Source organism: Oryctolagus cuniculus, chromosome 18 (genome assembly GCF_964237555.1).
Source record: "Oryctolagus cuniculus chromosome 18, mOryCun1.1, whole genome shotgun sequence".
NCBI classification, from domain to species: Eukaryota; Metazoa; Chordata; class Mammalia; order Lagomorpha; family Leporidae; genus Oryctolagus; species Oryctolagus cuniculus.
The window spans coordinates 31,816,051-31,830,648 of NC_091449.1; the positions used below are offsets into that span (position 1 = coordinate 31,816,051).

The following is a 14,598-nucleotide window of genomic DNA, read 5'->3' on the forward strand; positions in this document are numbered from 1 at the left end:
CTTCTGAAATCTCACTGCATATTAGCGGCACTCACTCCCAGAGCCTCTGCATCCATCACAGCAAACCGTGGGGGTGGGAAGGAAAGCTTCCTATAAGGGAAGCATCCCCAGACTCTGCTGCAGAGGCGGGGGAGGTGGCGCCAGGGGTCTGCAAGCAGAAATGGTCCAGAAATTGCAACATCTTCAGTAACAAAATTGCAGGGCAACATTTCAGGGTAGTTTAATTTCCTATTGCATTTTAATGACCGATAAAGACAATATAAAAATGTCATTTATAGAGCAACTCCAGCATTTTGTTTTCCTGGTTATCCTAACACACCAATTGAAACATACAAGATGATTTTTTTTTAGAAAAACATTTTTTCGCCCAACACTGTAATCAATCTTTCAGGCTGCGGATCTGGTGGTTACTGCCTGTCACGGAGTCAAGACAGAAGTTTGCAGGAGTTAAACAGAATTCTGCTCTTCTCCCGTCGGGGAGCGAGGCCAGGGCATCCTTGCAGGCTCCATCCTTGGGCATTTTTCCAGTTCCGTTTTCTCTGACCGGCTCTCAGTGGAAAGTCACAGTGTTTCCATTCTTGGGAACTGGGGTGGTACTGGCTGGGGACACATGAGGGACCCTTGGGGTGCTGGGAGGTGAGGGCCAGTTTGTTTTTTTTTTAATCCGCTAGCTTCATGCTCCTCTTTTCACCACCCAGAACCAGCCCAAGCCTACCAAGGGAGGGGAGGTGGCACGGACTGGGCAAGGCAGGGGACAGCACTGTGGGCCCTGCTCAGCCTGTACCCCATGGTGGGAGATGCGGCCTGCTGAGGTGATGGCCTCTGCTCCTGCAGCACTCAGCCTGCTCATCTCACACAGCCTCCTCCTCCTCCTCTCAGTGGGGCTGCCAGGATGTCTACAGTTGGACTTCTGCTGCTAGCAACATTGCAAAGGCAGAATCTGGCTTCTCAGCAAGGACTTCGGGCTTGTCAAACTCAATCACCTGAGAGCCAGAGAAGAAGATGTGAAATTCCCAGAAAACAGCGCCCCCCCCCCTCCTCCCCACTCCCACACCTCCATAAAGCCCCAACCACTGAGAGGTGAAGCCAGCGCCAGCCTCCGGCACCTTCCCATTTTCCATGACCAGGACTTGGTCGCAGTTGAGGACGGTGTTCAGGCGGTGGGCGATGGTCAGCACGGTGCAGCCTTTGAAGGCGTCCTTGATGGTGCTCTGGACCAGGGTGTCCGTCTTGGAGTCCATGGACGCAGTGGCTTCATCCAGCAGAATGATCTGCCGGGGAAGGAACACAGCACACGTCATGTTGAGCCAAGGCTGTACTGAGAGGCAAATGAATGGCCTCAGCTCTACTTTAAAACAGAGAGAGAGAGAGAGAGAGAGAAAAGCTGAAAAGGAACGAGCTAAGGCTCGAGCCATGTGATAAAAGTCCCATCGCATCACCTTCATCTGCCTCCAAGGGACGTGTTGGAGGAAGCAGCAAGGCTGTATATTCCTTGCTTCTCTTGTAAGTGGCTTATTCCAGCCTTCCAAACCGGTTGGAGGAAGCAGTGCACAGTATGTACTGCGCTAGCACGAGCCAGTGTCCAGTTAGAAAAAAACAGCACCGATGTTTGTTTCCTATTGCTGCTCTAAGGTGTTACCACAAGCTTAGAGGTTTAAAATGGGTTTATCATCTCACAGTGCCAGGATTCAGAAGTCCTGGAACCAAGGCATTGTCGGTGCTGCACTCCTCTGGGCTCCCAGGGAATAAACTTTTTCCTGGCCTTCTGTGGCCTCTGTGGCCTCCTGTGTTCCTTGGCCCATGGCCTCTTCCTGATGTCATCACATCTCCTTCTCCCCCCAACTCTCCTGCTCCCTTCTTAGGAAGACTCCTGGGACTGCGCGAGGCCCCATCTCAAGACCCTGGACTTCATCAGGTCAGTCAAGTCCCTTCCGCTGTGTAAGTTTCCGTGTACCCAGGCATGGACCGCTTTCTGGGGGGAAGAGGGGTCTAGTCCACCTGCCGCAGCAGCCAATTTGATTTGACAGATCATGGGGTTTGACCTCGGCCCCTAATTCTGCCTGACCTTGAGCTAGCCACTGAACTCCTCTGGGCTCACGGATCCCTCGCAGGTAAAAGGAGACCGTGCCTCGTCGTGAGCACGAGATGCAAAGACTCACAACCCCTCTGCAGGGAGTGGGGTCACAGTGGGCACCCAGCCAGCCCCTGGCTCCCTTGCCCCTGCCATTAGCACTTCCAGACAACACGCACAATGGGTTATGTCTTTGCTGGGGACTCTGAGAACAGGATTTCTAAAGCAATAGCCATGGTCCCCCGCTGGAAACCAGAAAGCAGGGGAGGCTAGGAGAAGTTGGGTCTCAGTCTTGCAGTTCTCACAGAAGAACCTTCCGCTGGCCTTCTTAAGTGTCCTGGGTACTGTTCATGAGGACTCGGAGTTGTTCAGCAACCAAGTGGGAATGCTTGAGAGGCGAGGTTTCCAAAGACGTCCCACATAGACGAGCAGAGAGAATACCAAACCAGACCTCCCAGGCAGAACCTCGGGAGAGCCAGGAGCCATGGCCCGAAATTACGGTGATTTCTCCATTTTTACCTCTCACCATTTGTCTTCAGAAACAAAATGATTGTTTTTTTTAAATGGTTCAATTGCTCTCTCTTTGCTGAAAACCAAACATGTGGCTCCAGCTCCTGGATGGAGTGGCGCTGCAGGAAATATCCACAATTTGACCAATCCATTTTCCGTGCTGTGTCCTTACTTTTGAATTACGGAGAAGCGCTCGGGCCATACAAAGCAGCTGGCGTTCCCCTACTGAGAAGTTTTCCCCATTTTCTGTGACTTCTGCCTGTAATTTTTCCGGGAGTTTCATTATCTGTAAAACACAGAAAGTGCCACATTTATGCTGATGATCTATAAAATGCCCCTGCGTCGTCTCTATTGATTGCCCCCTTCTCGCGCATTCATCAGCTTGCTTTATTTTACCGCGGAGAAGAAGGCGCAAAACAACAATCATTTCAATATTGCAAACAGGCACCGCAGAAGGGCTGGGGAGGAGGCGGACATTAATAATTTAAAATCACAGTATGACTCATGGAACCTGCGGACAGCTCACAGCGGAGGACAACTCAGGGCTGCGGGGAACACACAGACAAGCGGAAATGGCACCAGGGTCGCTATCTCCATGACAAAATAGAGACGGGACACAAGAGCTTTCTGGTCATCAAGGAAGGGGAAGGGGAAGACGGGCTCTGATGCAGCCAGAGGAGCAAGTGAGAGCCGCTATGGGGGACACTCACACTGCAGGCTGTGTGGGGGGTCCTGTTCGCCTGCTGACCACTACCCTCCCTGCCCCCCAGGGCTGTAGCTCCTACCAGACAGGGCCCTCCCAGACATTCCTGGAACATACCACCCACTCATTTTCCTGGGGTTTCTGGGTTCTGATACCCGAAAGAGGTCATTGGCAGAGTAGTATGGCACTCCACCTGCTCTAAAACGAGGGGTCAAGTCGACTTCCCCAAACCATAATTTCTGCCTCTCTAAACCTAACAGTAAGGACGCCATCCTCAGAGGATGTCTGAGTGACACCACTCATGCAAGAGCTCATGAGGGTTTATTGCAGAGCCCTGGAAGTGGTGCCCAGTGTGGCTTTTATTAAGAGTCAGTAAGGACTGCCTCCTACCAACTCCCAGGGCTCCCAAGTGCTGGCCCCGCTGCCCGTCACGGTAAACCCAGGGCAGGTGTCTGGGGACTGGTGCCGGAAGATGTCTCCTGAACAACCCCCCCCCCCCCCGGAGACCTACTGTGTCTCTCATGAATGTTCTCTCTAGAACCTGCCAGAGCATCTCGTCGGCATGACTTCCAAAGGGGTCCAAGTTATACCTGCAATGGAGGAAAGGATGGGAGCTGGATTTCTGATGGACGTGAGGACGGGGGCGCTTCTGTAGCACATGGGAGACAATGGGAGATGATGAGTCCACAGCTGGACCCAGGACCATGGTCCGTAAGACCCTGACCTCAGGCCATGAGACCAGGGACTTGCAGCTCCGTGATGGAGCAGAGAGCATGGAGAAGGTCACAGAACCGTGGGCCTCTGCCCAGAGGTGGCACCCAGCAGGACACACTTTGTTCTCTGCAGTGCGCTGTGCTGTGCAGCGGGGTGGGTTGACCCTAAACAAACTCTAGGCAGAGGGAGGGTGAGAGAGAGAGCACTCCTCTGGCCACTCCATTCTGTTCACTCAACCTGCAGAGGCCAGAGGGCCTTCTGCAGCTCGCAGGGCCCCATGGAGGACGGAGGACAAGGACCCAGTGCCTCTCGGCAGGCATGAAGTGAGACTCGGCATGCATCTATCGGAGGGCCAGCTCTGCATACAGGAAATGCAGCTCCCCTCCTCCAACTGGTGCTCAAGGGGAGCCATGTCCCTCTCCCCAGGGGGCTGGCCGCTGCACAGGGCTAATAGAGAAACTGTGCTTTGCCCCTTTCCCGGTGCCTTGACATCAGATCCTGAGCGCCACAGAAGCTGCAGCCCTGCTGTTTTTGCAGTTGAACAGCTTCTGCTTGCTCTTAGTAGGAACGAATTAGTGCACTTCCCAAGGGATGGCTACACATGGAGGGTAGCCGCTTATTCTAGCGTGCAAAGAGGGGCACTTTAGAGAGTGCCATTGCTAAACCTGAAGGGATGCTGGGATGCATGCATAAAATAGGGCTGTCTAGGACCTGTCAGCAGAACTGCTTACCCTGTGGGTAGAAGCATCTTGCTGATTAATGATGTAGTTTATGCAGTAGCAGTAAGGCCCAAGACCCTGGTCCCCAGCTCCTCTCAAGGCTTTCCCTAGCACCAGGCACCACAGTGCCCAGGAGCCCCTCCAGACTCTGCTTCCCTGAGCTAGGCCAGCCCGGGGCTGGCCATGCCGTGAGGACTTTGCAAAGGTCCTGGCCGGTCTGATCTCACTTTCCGAAAATAGGAAATGCACAATGATCAAAAGCAGCTACCTTACTGTACCTACAAACAGGACAGGATCCTGGGGGATCGCAGTCAGCTTGGTTCTGAGGTCCTCCAAGCCCACGGTGCAGATGTCCACTCCGTCAATGAAGATGGTGCCCCCCGCGGGCTCCACCAGGCGAAACAGCGCCATTCCTAGCGACGACTTCCCTGGGAACCACAGAGGCAAAGGTGAGAAGGCAGACATCCATTCCTACTTCCATCACACTCAGCTGTTTCATTGCGGGAGTTTGTAAGGCTCTGAGCAAGTAGGGATTCCTCACACTGAGGGTGCCCCCGGCTTGCCCTAACACAGTTAATCTGCCCATCCTGTGCTGTCCTGTGCTTGCAGGGACTGTTAGCTTGCGACCCATTCCTGAGAGTCTCATCTCACTAGAATGGTCATCATCTAATTAATTCAAGAACAGCTGTGCGTTTGCTTCCAACTCTCCACACCCATTCAACCTGAAATCCTAATTTACAGTGAAGAGATCTGAGGCAAGATGGCAGGCCAGCCCTGCACACAGCCACCACATGCCCTGCCCTGTGTGGCTTAGGCAGCATGCGCTGGGACAATGCCAAGGAAACAACCTAAAGAAACAGGAGCAGCGCTGGTCCTCACCAGAGCCCGTCCTCCCGACAATGCCGACCGTCTGCCCGCTCTCAATGTTCAAGTTCAGCCCACTGAGGACCAGGGGCGTGTTGTCTCTGTACCGCATCTGGTAGTCTTTGAAGGTTATCTCCCCACGGCTGGGCCAGTCCTTGGGACAGGGCCCTACTTTGAGAGGATGAGTGCGCTCAGGAATGCAGGTCTGAAAAACAGAGTGTGGCCCTTAATTGCCATTCATTTTTCCTTGCATTTAGTTCACTCACTCTCATAATTCTAGGGACTGGGACTCGCAGAGGTGAACTAGTAGGGACCCTGTACCCAGGGGACATCCTAATTCTAGTGCAGATGTCACATATCTTAAACAGGAAAAAGGTATACATGAAATGAAGACAATAAGAGTCCTGTTGAGGGTCGGAGAAGGTATGTGACATTGGAGCTGAGACCAGCGAAGCCAAGGGGATGCTGCCACCAGATGACTCAAGTCCACAGCCTTGCGGGTAGCAGGCAGAGCTGGTGCAAAGGCCCTGAGGCCTGGAGGAGCTTGGGCCATTTAAGGACTAGAAAGAAAAGCCCTGTAACTGGAGTTTGGTGAACGCAAATAAAGATGCTTCCCAGGACTAAGTAAGAGACAGCTCCCGCAGGGCTGTGTGGGCCTGGGCATGTGTTAGCTGTGCGACTTGGAAATCTCAGACCAAGCCTTGAGATTTGCAGAATTGGACCAGCCATCATCTGAACAGCAAGAGTCAGGGTGCTAGAGGTAGGGAGAGGACAAGAATGGAGGGTGTCCAGCTCAGAGGTCTCTCTAGAGTGGCCTGGAGAAGGCAATTTAATTTCCTAAGAGTCAAAGCAATGCGAAGTCTGATTAAGGCGAGCAGCAGCTTGGCTTTGTCATAAGACCAACCCCACCTCTCTAGCTATGAAGTTCCCATTAACCACCAAATAAAGGGATCTCGTGCGACCCCCCTGATCAGCCTAGTCTCTGGCGGATCAACAACCTCAATTAGCTGGGGAAGAAAAGCTGCGTTCTCAGAGTTTTTAACTCCTAGAAGATTTAGAATTGAGAATACAAAGTTAGGAGAAGTAAAACCACAATGATGACATGTTTAGTTTCAAGCATTTCCTCATACTAATAAAATTTGGGATTGTGGTTCTTGTGTAAAATGTGTAATTGAATAATTGATCTAAACATGACCTTAAAGCTCAAAATGTATTGTTCGTATAGGGCATTGGACTGTCAGGAGAACTTAAAGCTCTCTAGATTTATAAGTTTAATTTATTAGATTTATACAAACACCCGAAGATTTGTGAAATCAGATCACGGAGGTACTTAAAAAGGAAATTGAAGGTATTAAATTTTAAAATGCAGTTTAAAATGCTTTAGAGGGTTTAATTAAGTTTGTAAATGGGGCCAAACACTATTCAATGGTCCTTAGAAGTGACTGCTGGAATTGGCTGGACTTCTTTTCAGACAATAGCGGGATTTGCACGTTGAATATAAAAGTTTCTAAAGAAGAGATACATTGTGTTCCTTTTTCTTTCAATTGACAACCTCAGCCAATCAAATACTAATTTTTAGAAACCAAAGCAAGCCGCTCAACTGTCTTTGCTGATGTAGAAACAACCCTTAAGGAATTTTGTAAAGAAAAAAACTAACATCCAACATCAAGGGCTTGGACTGTATTGTGTACACAGGTTTCAAGAAGAGGGGGTGACCAGTAGGATTCTGGGTTTTTTAGAGATCTTTTTTTTACATCCAAAGAGATCAAATATTTGTCTAAGAGCTGCCAGAGTCCCCATGTCCCCTGGTGCTCATGCAGTCATTTCTTACCGAGATGTATTCCCTTAGCAGCTCCACAGAGGTGAATTTGGCTTGGGTCTCGGTTCCCGTGCGCACACACACTTGCAGCAGCCCGCTGAGCTGTCGGGAAGGAACCATCCGTCAGTCAGAGTCCTTTCCTCCCTCAGTTCTGCTGAGCTGCCTCTGCCTCTCTGGGGACAGCCCTTGAGACCCAACCCTCCCCTGCCTCACTGGGCACCACACAGAAAGGAGGCCTGCATTCCCAGACACCTGCTGGCAGAAGCCATTCCTACGCGTGCATTTGCCTTTAAACACCTGCTCTGTGTTGAGAAACAAATGGTGACTACCTTTTCCCCTGGGCCTGCACACAGTGGGAGGCACACACGCTTCTGTCCAGAGATGAGATTCTGTCCCTTGCTGCTACTTGTACCCTCCCCCACTCCACCCAACCTGCAGCCGAGAAGCACCTGGAAACTCAGACACCCCCCCCCCCCAGACCATCAACCCTATCTGTTTGCTGTAGACACGAGAAGATCAAGGCTTGCTGTGGTGACCCCTTTAGGCGAGACCACCCCCAGAAACCACCTCCCCCTGGAGACCTGGATGCAGCCATGTGAGATCAGGCCCAGCAGTGCGGCCTGTCCCCAAACCTTTGTTCATTTGCAAATCCCTGAAACCTGTGAAGTTCACCTCATTTGGAAAAGAGGTCTTTGCAGGAGGAAGTAAGGCTCCTGAGATCACTCTGGATTATCAGGGTGGGCAACTAGGTCCCGGGATGGGTGTCCGAATAAGATACAGAGGAGACACAACGAAGAGAGAAGGGGCTGTGAAGGCGGAGCCAGAGGCTGTAGTGACACAGCCACGAGCCAAGGAATACGGCAGCCACCTGAAGCAGGCAGAGTGGGAACCGTCGAACCGTCGTCCCTGGAGCCTGCAGACGGAACACGGCTGTGCTGACAGCCACCCCCACCCCCCACCCCAAGTAACGAGAGAATGAACTCCCCTGGTTATGAGCCACCAGGCTGGCGGCACATTTGCTACTCCAGCCCCAGCAAATACATACAGGTGGTAGACCAACAAAGCACCAGTAGGGAGTGGGGAGAAAAGGCAGGGACGAGGAGGCAGTCAAGACAGGTGTGTTCATGAGCAGCTACTGCTGTGGACGACTGGGATGCCGTGCCCTGGGGAGCTCTGGGAGAGCCTTATAGCAGACCTCAGAGCTGTCCCCACCCCAGGGCAAGGAAGCTGGGCATATGCAGTCATCCCCCCGTATCCATAGGGGATGGTTTCAAGACCCCTGAAACAGGTGCAGGACAGGGCCAGCACTGTGGCTCAGCGGGATAAAGCTGGGCCAGCAGCACCTGCATCCCGTATGGGCACTGGTTCAAGTCCCGGCTGCTCCACTTCCAATCCAGCTCCCTGCTAAAGTGCCTGGAAGGACAGCAGAGGACAGCCCAAGTGCTTGGGCCTCTGCCACCCACATGGGACACCTGGAAGAAGCTCCTGGCTCCTGGCTTCAGCCTGGCCTAGCCCTGGCTGTTGCGCTGTTTGGGGGAGTACATCAGCAGATAAAAGATCTCTCTTTCTCTCTGTCTCTCCTTCTCTCTCTCTATCACTCTGCTTTTCAAATAAATAAACAAATCTTTAAAAAGAAATAGGTGCAAGGCTTGCCTGTGCCCTATGCACATCCTCACATACACTTTAAATCAGCCCTCGACAACTTACAACACCTAGCGTAACATACATGCTATGTACATAACTGCTGTTACATTCCATTGATGAGGGAATAAAGACAAGAAAAAATGACTGTACAAAACACATCCCTCGTGATGGTTTTTGATGTGCACTTGGTTGAATCCGTGCATGCAGAACCTACAGAGACAGAGGGCTGACTGCGTCCACAGACTCCCTTCCATCTGTGAGCCGCCTGCTCCTGGTGGGCTGATCTCTGCACCTCTGCCTGCTCCTGGAAGGGCAGGGGCACCAACACTACCTCCCTGCGCCACAAGGTGAGCTGGAAGAAGGTCCAGTCCCCTGCCACCAGTACCCTCCGATTCCTGAGCAGTGGCCATCCGCCATCTACTAAGAGCTGCTTTCCCAGGGTTGATGGGGCTAGACAAGATCCCTGCACACGGCAATGTCCATGACCCAGGATGATGGTACGGAAGCACCACGTGCCACCCCAGAACGGGGCACAATTTGTCTGTTTCACTGTGTGGAAAGGCCAGGGGTGACTTTAGATGGGGTGACTCAGGGAGGCTGGGAGCCCAGGCATTTAGGTCAGAAGTGCCCCCGCCCCCGCCCAGACAGACTCCACGTGAGAGCTCTGGTGAAAGCAGCCAGTGCTGTGGCACAGTGGGAAAAGCTGCCACCTGCAACACGGCACCCCAGTGGGCGCTGGTTTGAGTCCTGGCTGCTCCACTTCTGATCCAGCTCCCTGCTATGGCCTGGGAAAGCAGTGGAAGACGGTCCAAGTGCTTGGGCCCCTGCACCCACATGGGAGACCTGGATGAACTCCTGGGTCTTGGGTTTGGCCTGGCCCAGCCCTGGCCATTGTGACCATTTGGGGACTGAAGCAGTGGATGGAAAATCTGCCTGGAGACGTCCTGGCAATCACAACATGGGGCGGGGCGGGTGGAGGGAGAGGGAAGTAATGCTGGCGCCTCACGGGTAGAAGCAGGGGGCTGCTAAGCATTCCAACGGTGCCCGGGATGGCCCCCAGACACCAAGATATCTGCAGCGCCACCGTGGGAAGATCCCTCCTTGCAGCCCAGGCAGTGCCCTTGCCCCCGGCTTACACAGCCCGACAGCCCCCAGATTTGTGCACCACTCCAAGCACATGCGCACCCCCGAGCCTCTCCCGGGCCCTTCCACCTGCTGCTTTGTCCTCAGGTCTCAGCGGGAAGTCCCCTCCTGTGGCTGCTGGGTGCCACGCTGCTCCCCGCGACAGTCACAGTAGCCCACTCTGTCACCTCTGTGACACCCACACTCTCTCCGAGGCCTCCTCACCTGTGTACTCGCCCTCTGACTCATCCCAGCTGCCCGCTAGAGGGAAGCCCCGCCAGGGCCCCAAACAGGGGCCGGCGCTGTCATGCAGCAGGGAAAGCCTACAGTGTCAGCACCCCATGTGGGTGCCGGTTCAAGTCCCAGCTGCTCCACTTCCGTTCTAGCTCCTGGATCGCCTGGGCAGGTCCTTGGGTTCCTACACCCGCATGAGCGACCTGGTAAAAGCTCCTAGCTCCTGGGTTTGGCCTGGCCCAGCCCTGGCCATTGTGGCCATTTGAGGAGTGAACCAGCAGGTGGAAGACCTCTCTCTCTCTCTCTCTCTCTCTCCCTGTAACTCTGTTTTTCAAATAAATAAAGACTTTTTTTAAAAAGAAAAGAAAAAATGGACATGTAGTGATTGTACCTATTTGTCAGGTACAGGGATGTTTCTTTTCCTTTACAATTTTTAAAATTTATTTTATTTGCAGGGCAGACACATAAAAAATTTTTTTAAATAAACAGATCTATCATCTACTAGTTCCATCCCCAAATGCCCACACCAGGCAAGGCTGAGCCAGGCTGAAGCCAGGGGCCTAGAACTCAATCCAGGTCTCCCACCAGGGAAGCAGGGACTCAACTACTTGAGCCAGCATCTGGTGCCTCCCAGGGTTGGAGGTAGCAGGAAGCTGGGATGGAGAGCAGAGCCAGGGCTGGAACCCACGTACTCCAGTTTGGGTACATGCCTGCCCCTACAGCGCTGTTTCAGCTCACGTGTATGTCCCATAATGACCAAATCAGGGTCTTCAGCATGTCCCTCACCACCAACACTTGCACCCCTTTGAGAGGAGAACATCATAAATCCATTCTGGTAGTGAACTTGAAATATCCCGCGCAGGTGATTTAGGGGGAACCCACAGCGACCAGCACAGCGCCTGGCCCCTAACAGGTGCTCCTTGGACACCTGGTGAGTGAATGGATGCACCTTGCCCTGGAGAATGGCAGGTGCATGCTTTAAGATCCGCCCCCTATGGCCTGGGCAGTTGGCGCCGTGCGGGCCCCCCCCCACCCCGCCCCGCGCTGCTAGCTGCCTCTCCTCTGCACCCATCCGCCTTCTGCTCCGTGGGCTTTCGCACCAGTTTCCCATCTGTCTCGGGACTCTCCTCTCTCCTCACGTGAAGTTCTGTCATTCTGAGACTGTTCTTCCCGGAGCGGGGAGGGGATGCTCAAAAAGCCCCAAGGCCAGCTGGAGGAGAGGCGCCCCCGAGATCCCCGCTGTGAACGTTGTCCGCCCTCACACGAGTGTTGGAAAAGGAGCTGGCAGACAGCTGACGACGTCGCGCCAAAGCCTGACCTCCGCTGGGGAAAACTGTTTTGCTTGGATCAGTTAAAGAAGACTGCTCCGCATCATCTGTTTGACATTTTACCAGGCAACAACAAATGAAAACATCCGTCAAGGAGGGAAACTGGCTAACCCAGGAAATCCATCTGTCCCCCTAAGACAGAGGGCTGGGAAGATGGTTGGGCTGCTCCCTGCCTTCTCCAAATGCCTTTAAAATAATAGATGAGGGCTTGCGTTATGGCACGGCAGATAACACCGCCGCCCTCCAATGAGGGCAACCCATACGGCTGCTGGGTCGAATCCCAGCTGCTCCACTTCCGATCCGGCTCCCTGCTAACGGCTTGGGAAAGCAGCAGATGACCCAAGTGCTTGGACTCCTGCACCCACGTGGGAGACCCTGATGAACCGCTTCGCTCCTGACTTCAGCCTGGCCCAGCCCTGATTGTTGCAGCCTTTTAAGGAATGAACCAGCAGACAGAAGCTCCCTCTCTCTCTCTCTCTCTCACTCCCTGTCTCTCTCTCTCCTCTCTTTCTGTCTCTCCCTCTCTCTCTCCGTAACTCTTTCAGAACTAAACACACAAATCTTAATAATAATAATCCGATCAAAGAAAATTTCAACAAAGAATAGAACATTAACAGCAAGGGGGCTGGGAATGGATAGCATTAGGTGAGTGACAAATTTCTGCAAAGATGGAAAGGATGAAAGTCTTTTGACAAAATGGAAGCAGAACATGCTAAGGCGCTTCACAAGCAATCAGAGGCCCCAGGTGTGAACTCAGGGGCCCCAGAGAGGCTGCCCAAGTGCTTGCTGTCCACAGACAACTGCTCTTGTGGGACTTCCCTCCCTCTCCCCTCTCTCCTGGCCAGAGAGAGCTGGACACTTTATCCCCAGGCACCCCACCTTTCTCCCTGTCTGGAGCTCCACATGCAGACACACACACACACACTCACACACACACTCTCACACACACTCACACACACTCACACACACACACACACTCACATACACACACTCACTCTCATGATTTTCTCTAAAGAAACTGAATTAACTCTCCGGGGAAGAAATGACTCTGAGAGCAGTCTCTTAGAATTCATCTTTAAATTTTTAAATCTAGCATTTGGAGGCCTGAAGGCCAGATCCATGGCTGCTTTCCCAAAGAGACGCTGACCTGTGGGAAAGCATGCCAGCCACCCACCCATAGCTAGAAAGCTTCCCAGAGACCCAGCGTATGGAACAGTGGATGGAGTCCTGAAAACCCAACCCAGCCTCCCAGTCCTAAAAACAAATGGAGCAAGGGGCAGATGAACAAAACCAAGGGCAAGAAACAGCAAGAACTGAATAACCAGAAAGAAACACTGACGCAGTGAAAAATAGATGTGTGTTGGAAGAAGAAAGTTTAAGAGGAAAATGGAACCCAACTCTAATGAATGTTAATATCCTCAAGAAGATTCAAAAGTATATTATATACATTTTATACATTTTCAAATGATTCACCTAAAAATTGAGATAATAAGAAAGAGCTTGAGGGAATCAAATACATGACTATATGTTCATCAATTAAAATTCAAAGATATGATTGAACGACAAAGTCTAGGAAAATTTCCAGAATAAAATAAACAGACCAAAAGAAAATGGAAACTTTGAGATAAAAGAAACATAGAAGCTGGCCGGCGCCGCGGCTCACTAGGCTAATCCTCCGCCTAGCGGCGCCGGCACACCGGGTTCTAGTCCCGGTTGGGGCGCCGGATTCTGTCCCAGTTGCCCCTCTTCCAGGCCAGCCCTCTGCTGTGGCCAGGGAGTGCAGTGGAGGATGGCCCAGGTGCTTGGGCCCTGCACCCCATGGGAGACCAGGAAAAGCACCTGGCTCCTGGCTCCTGCCATCGGATCAGCGCGGTGCGCCGGCCACAGCGCGCCGGCCGCGGCGGCCATTGGAGGGTGAACCAACGGCAAAGGAAGACCTTTCTCTCTGTCTCTCTCTCTCACTGTCCACTCTGCCTGTCAAAAAATTAAAAAAAAAAAAAGAAACATAGAAGCTTGATACAAAAAAAAATCCAGTAATCAACCAATATGTGTCACAGAAAGAGAAAACAGAGAAAAAGAAGCAATTGTCAAAATGGAACTGAAAAAGGAGAGAGTTTTCCTCAGTGGAGGAGAGATCTGACTTTAAAAGAACCCCACATCAAACAGAGCCTGTCAGGAAAAAGCCACACTCAGATTCCTGGACCTCCACGGAGCCGAGGCTAACGACCACATTAGAGACATTTCCAAAGAGACAAGTAGGAAGCGTGTGTCCAGGAACAAGAGTCAAACCAGTACCAGACCCAGACAGACTGGGTTCAGATCCCGACCCTCACATGTAACAGGTGCCGTGACCTTGGGAGGTTCCTAAGCCTCAGTGTCCTCACCTGCAGACTGGAGACTACAGTGCTCCCTGGGGCTGTTGTGAGGGGTGAGTGAGTTCATTCACGGGAAGGACCCTGCCCCCCTGCCTGGAGCACCACACACGCCACAGGTTCCCTGGCTATCATCTTTAGTCAAAAGAAAGAATGCAATCAAGAAGTCGGTGGCAATGGAGTCACCTCTCCATGGCTCCTTTCACTCTCCCTACTGTGCAAAAGCCATGTGATCTGGTGGAATGCGTTGAAGCACCAACCCTTACCTAATCCAATGGTCTCATTCCATTAAACTACTCATTAGCTCCAGGATGCCTAAATGAATCTAAGAATAAAGTTCGGGGCTCTTGCCTACTAGTTTCCTCATACTTTACCCTGCTGAAGACCCCCAAGGCTGCTGGTCACCACTGCACAACTATGAAGCAAGCCATCATGGGAGGACGACAAAGGCAAGAGCCATGATCAACTGTGCCTGAAGCCCACACGACTGCCCAACTC

The 14,598-nt window shown here is 52.3% G+C and overlaps 1 protein-coding gene across 8 annotated transcripts in view; it reads right to left on the reverse strand.

Moving 5' to 3' along the window:
• Positions 1 to 202: 202 nt before the first annotated feature.
• The window catches only part of ABCC12 (ATP binding cassette subfamily C member 12), a 68,090-nt gene continuing 53,694 nt past the window's right edge, over positions 203 to 14,598 (reverse strand). For 6 of the 8 annotated variants that reach the window (XM_051833879.2, XM_051833878.2, XM_051833877.2 and 3 more), the window contains 7 exons: positions 7,413 to 7,502; positions 5,597 to 5,786; positions 4,986 to 5,145; positions 3,796 to 3,874; positions 2,754 to 2,867; positions 1,107 to 1,271; positions 203 to 983 (listed from right to left, as the gene is read on the reverse strand). In XM_051833879.2, the coding sequence (XP_051689839.2) occupies positions 897 to 983; positions 1,107 to 1,271; positions 2,754 to 2,867; positions 3,796 to 3,874; positions 4,986 to 5,145; positions 5,597 to 5,786; positions 7,413 to 7,502 (885 nt within the window). In that variant the 3' untranslated portion in view covers positions 203 to 896. Of the gene's footprint in view, positions 984 to 1,106; positions 1,272 to 2,752; positions 2,868 to 3,795; positions 3,875 to 4,985; positions 5,146 to 5,596; positions 5,787 to 7,412; positions 7,503 to 14,598 lie in introns of those variants that run through there. The other 2 variants (XM_070063159.1, XR_007914651.2) reach the window with 2 other exon arrangements.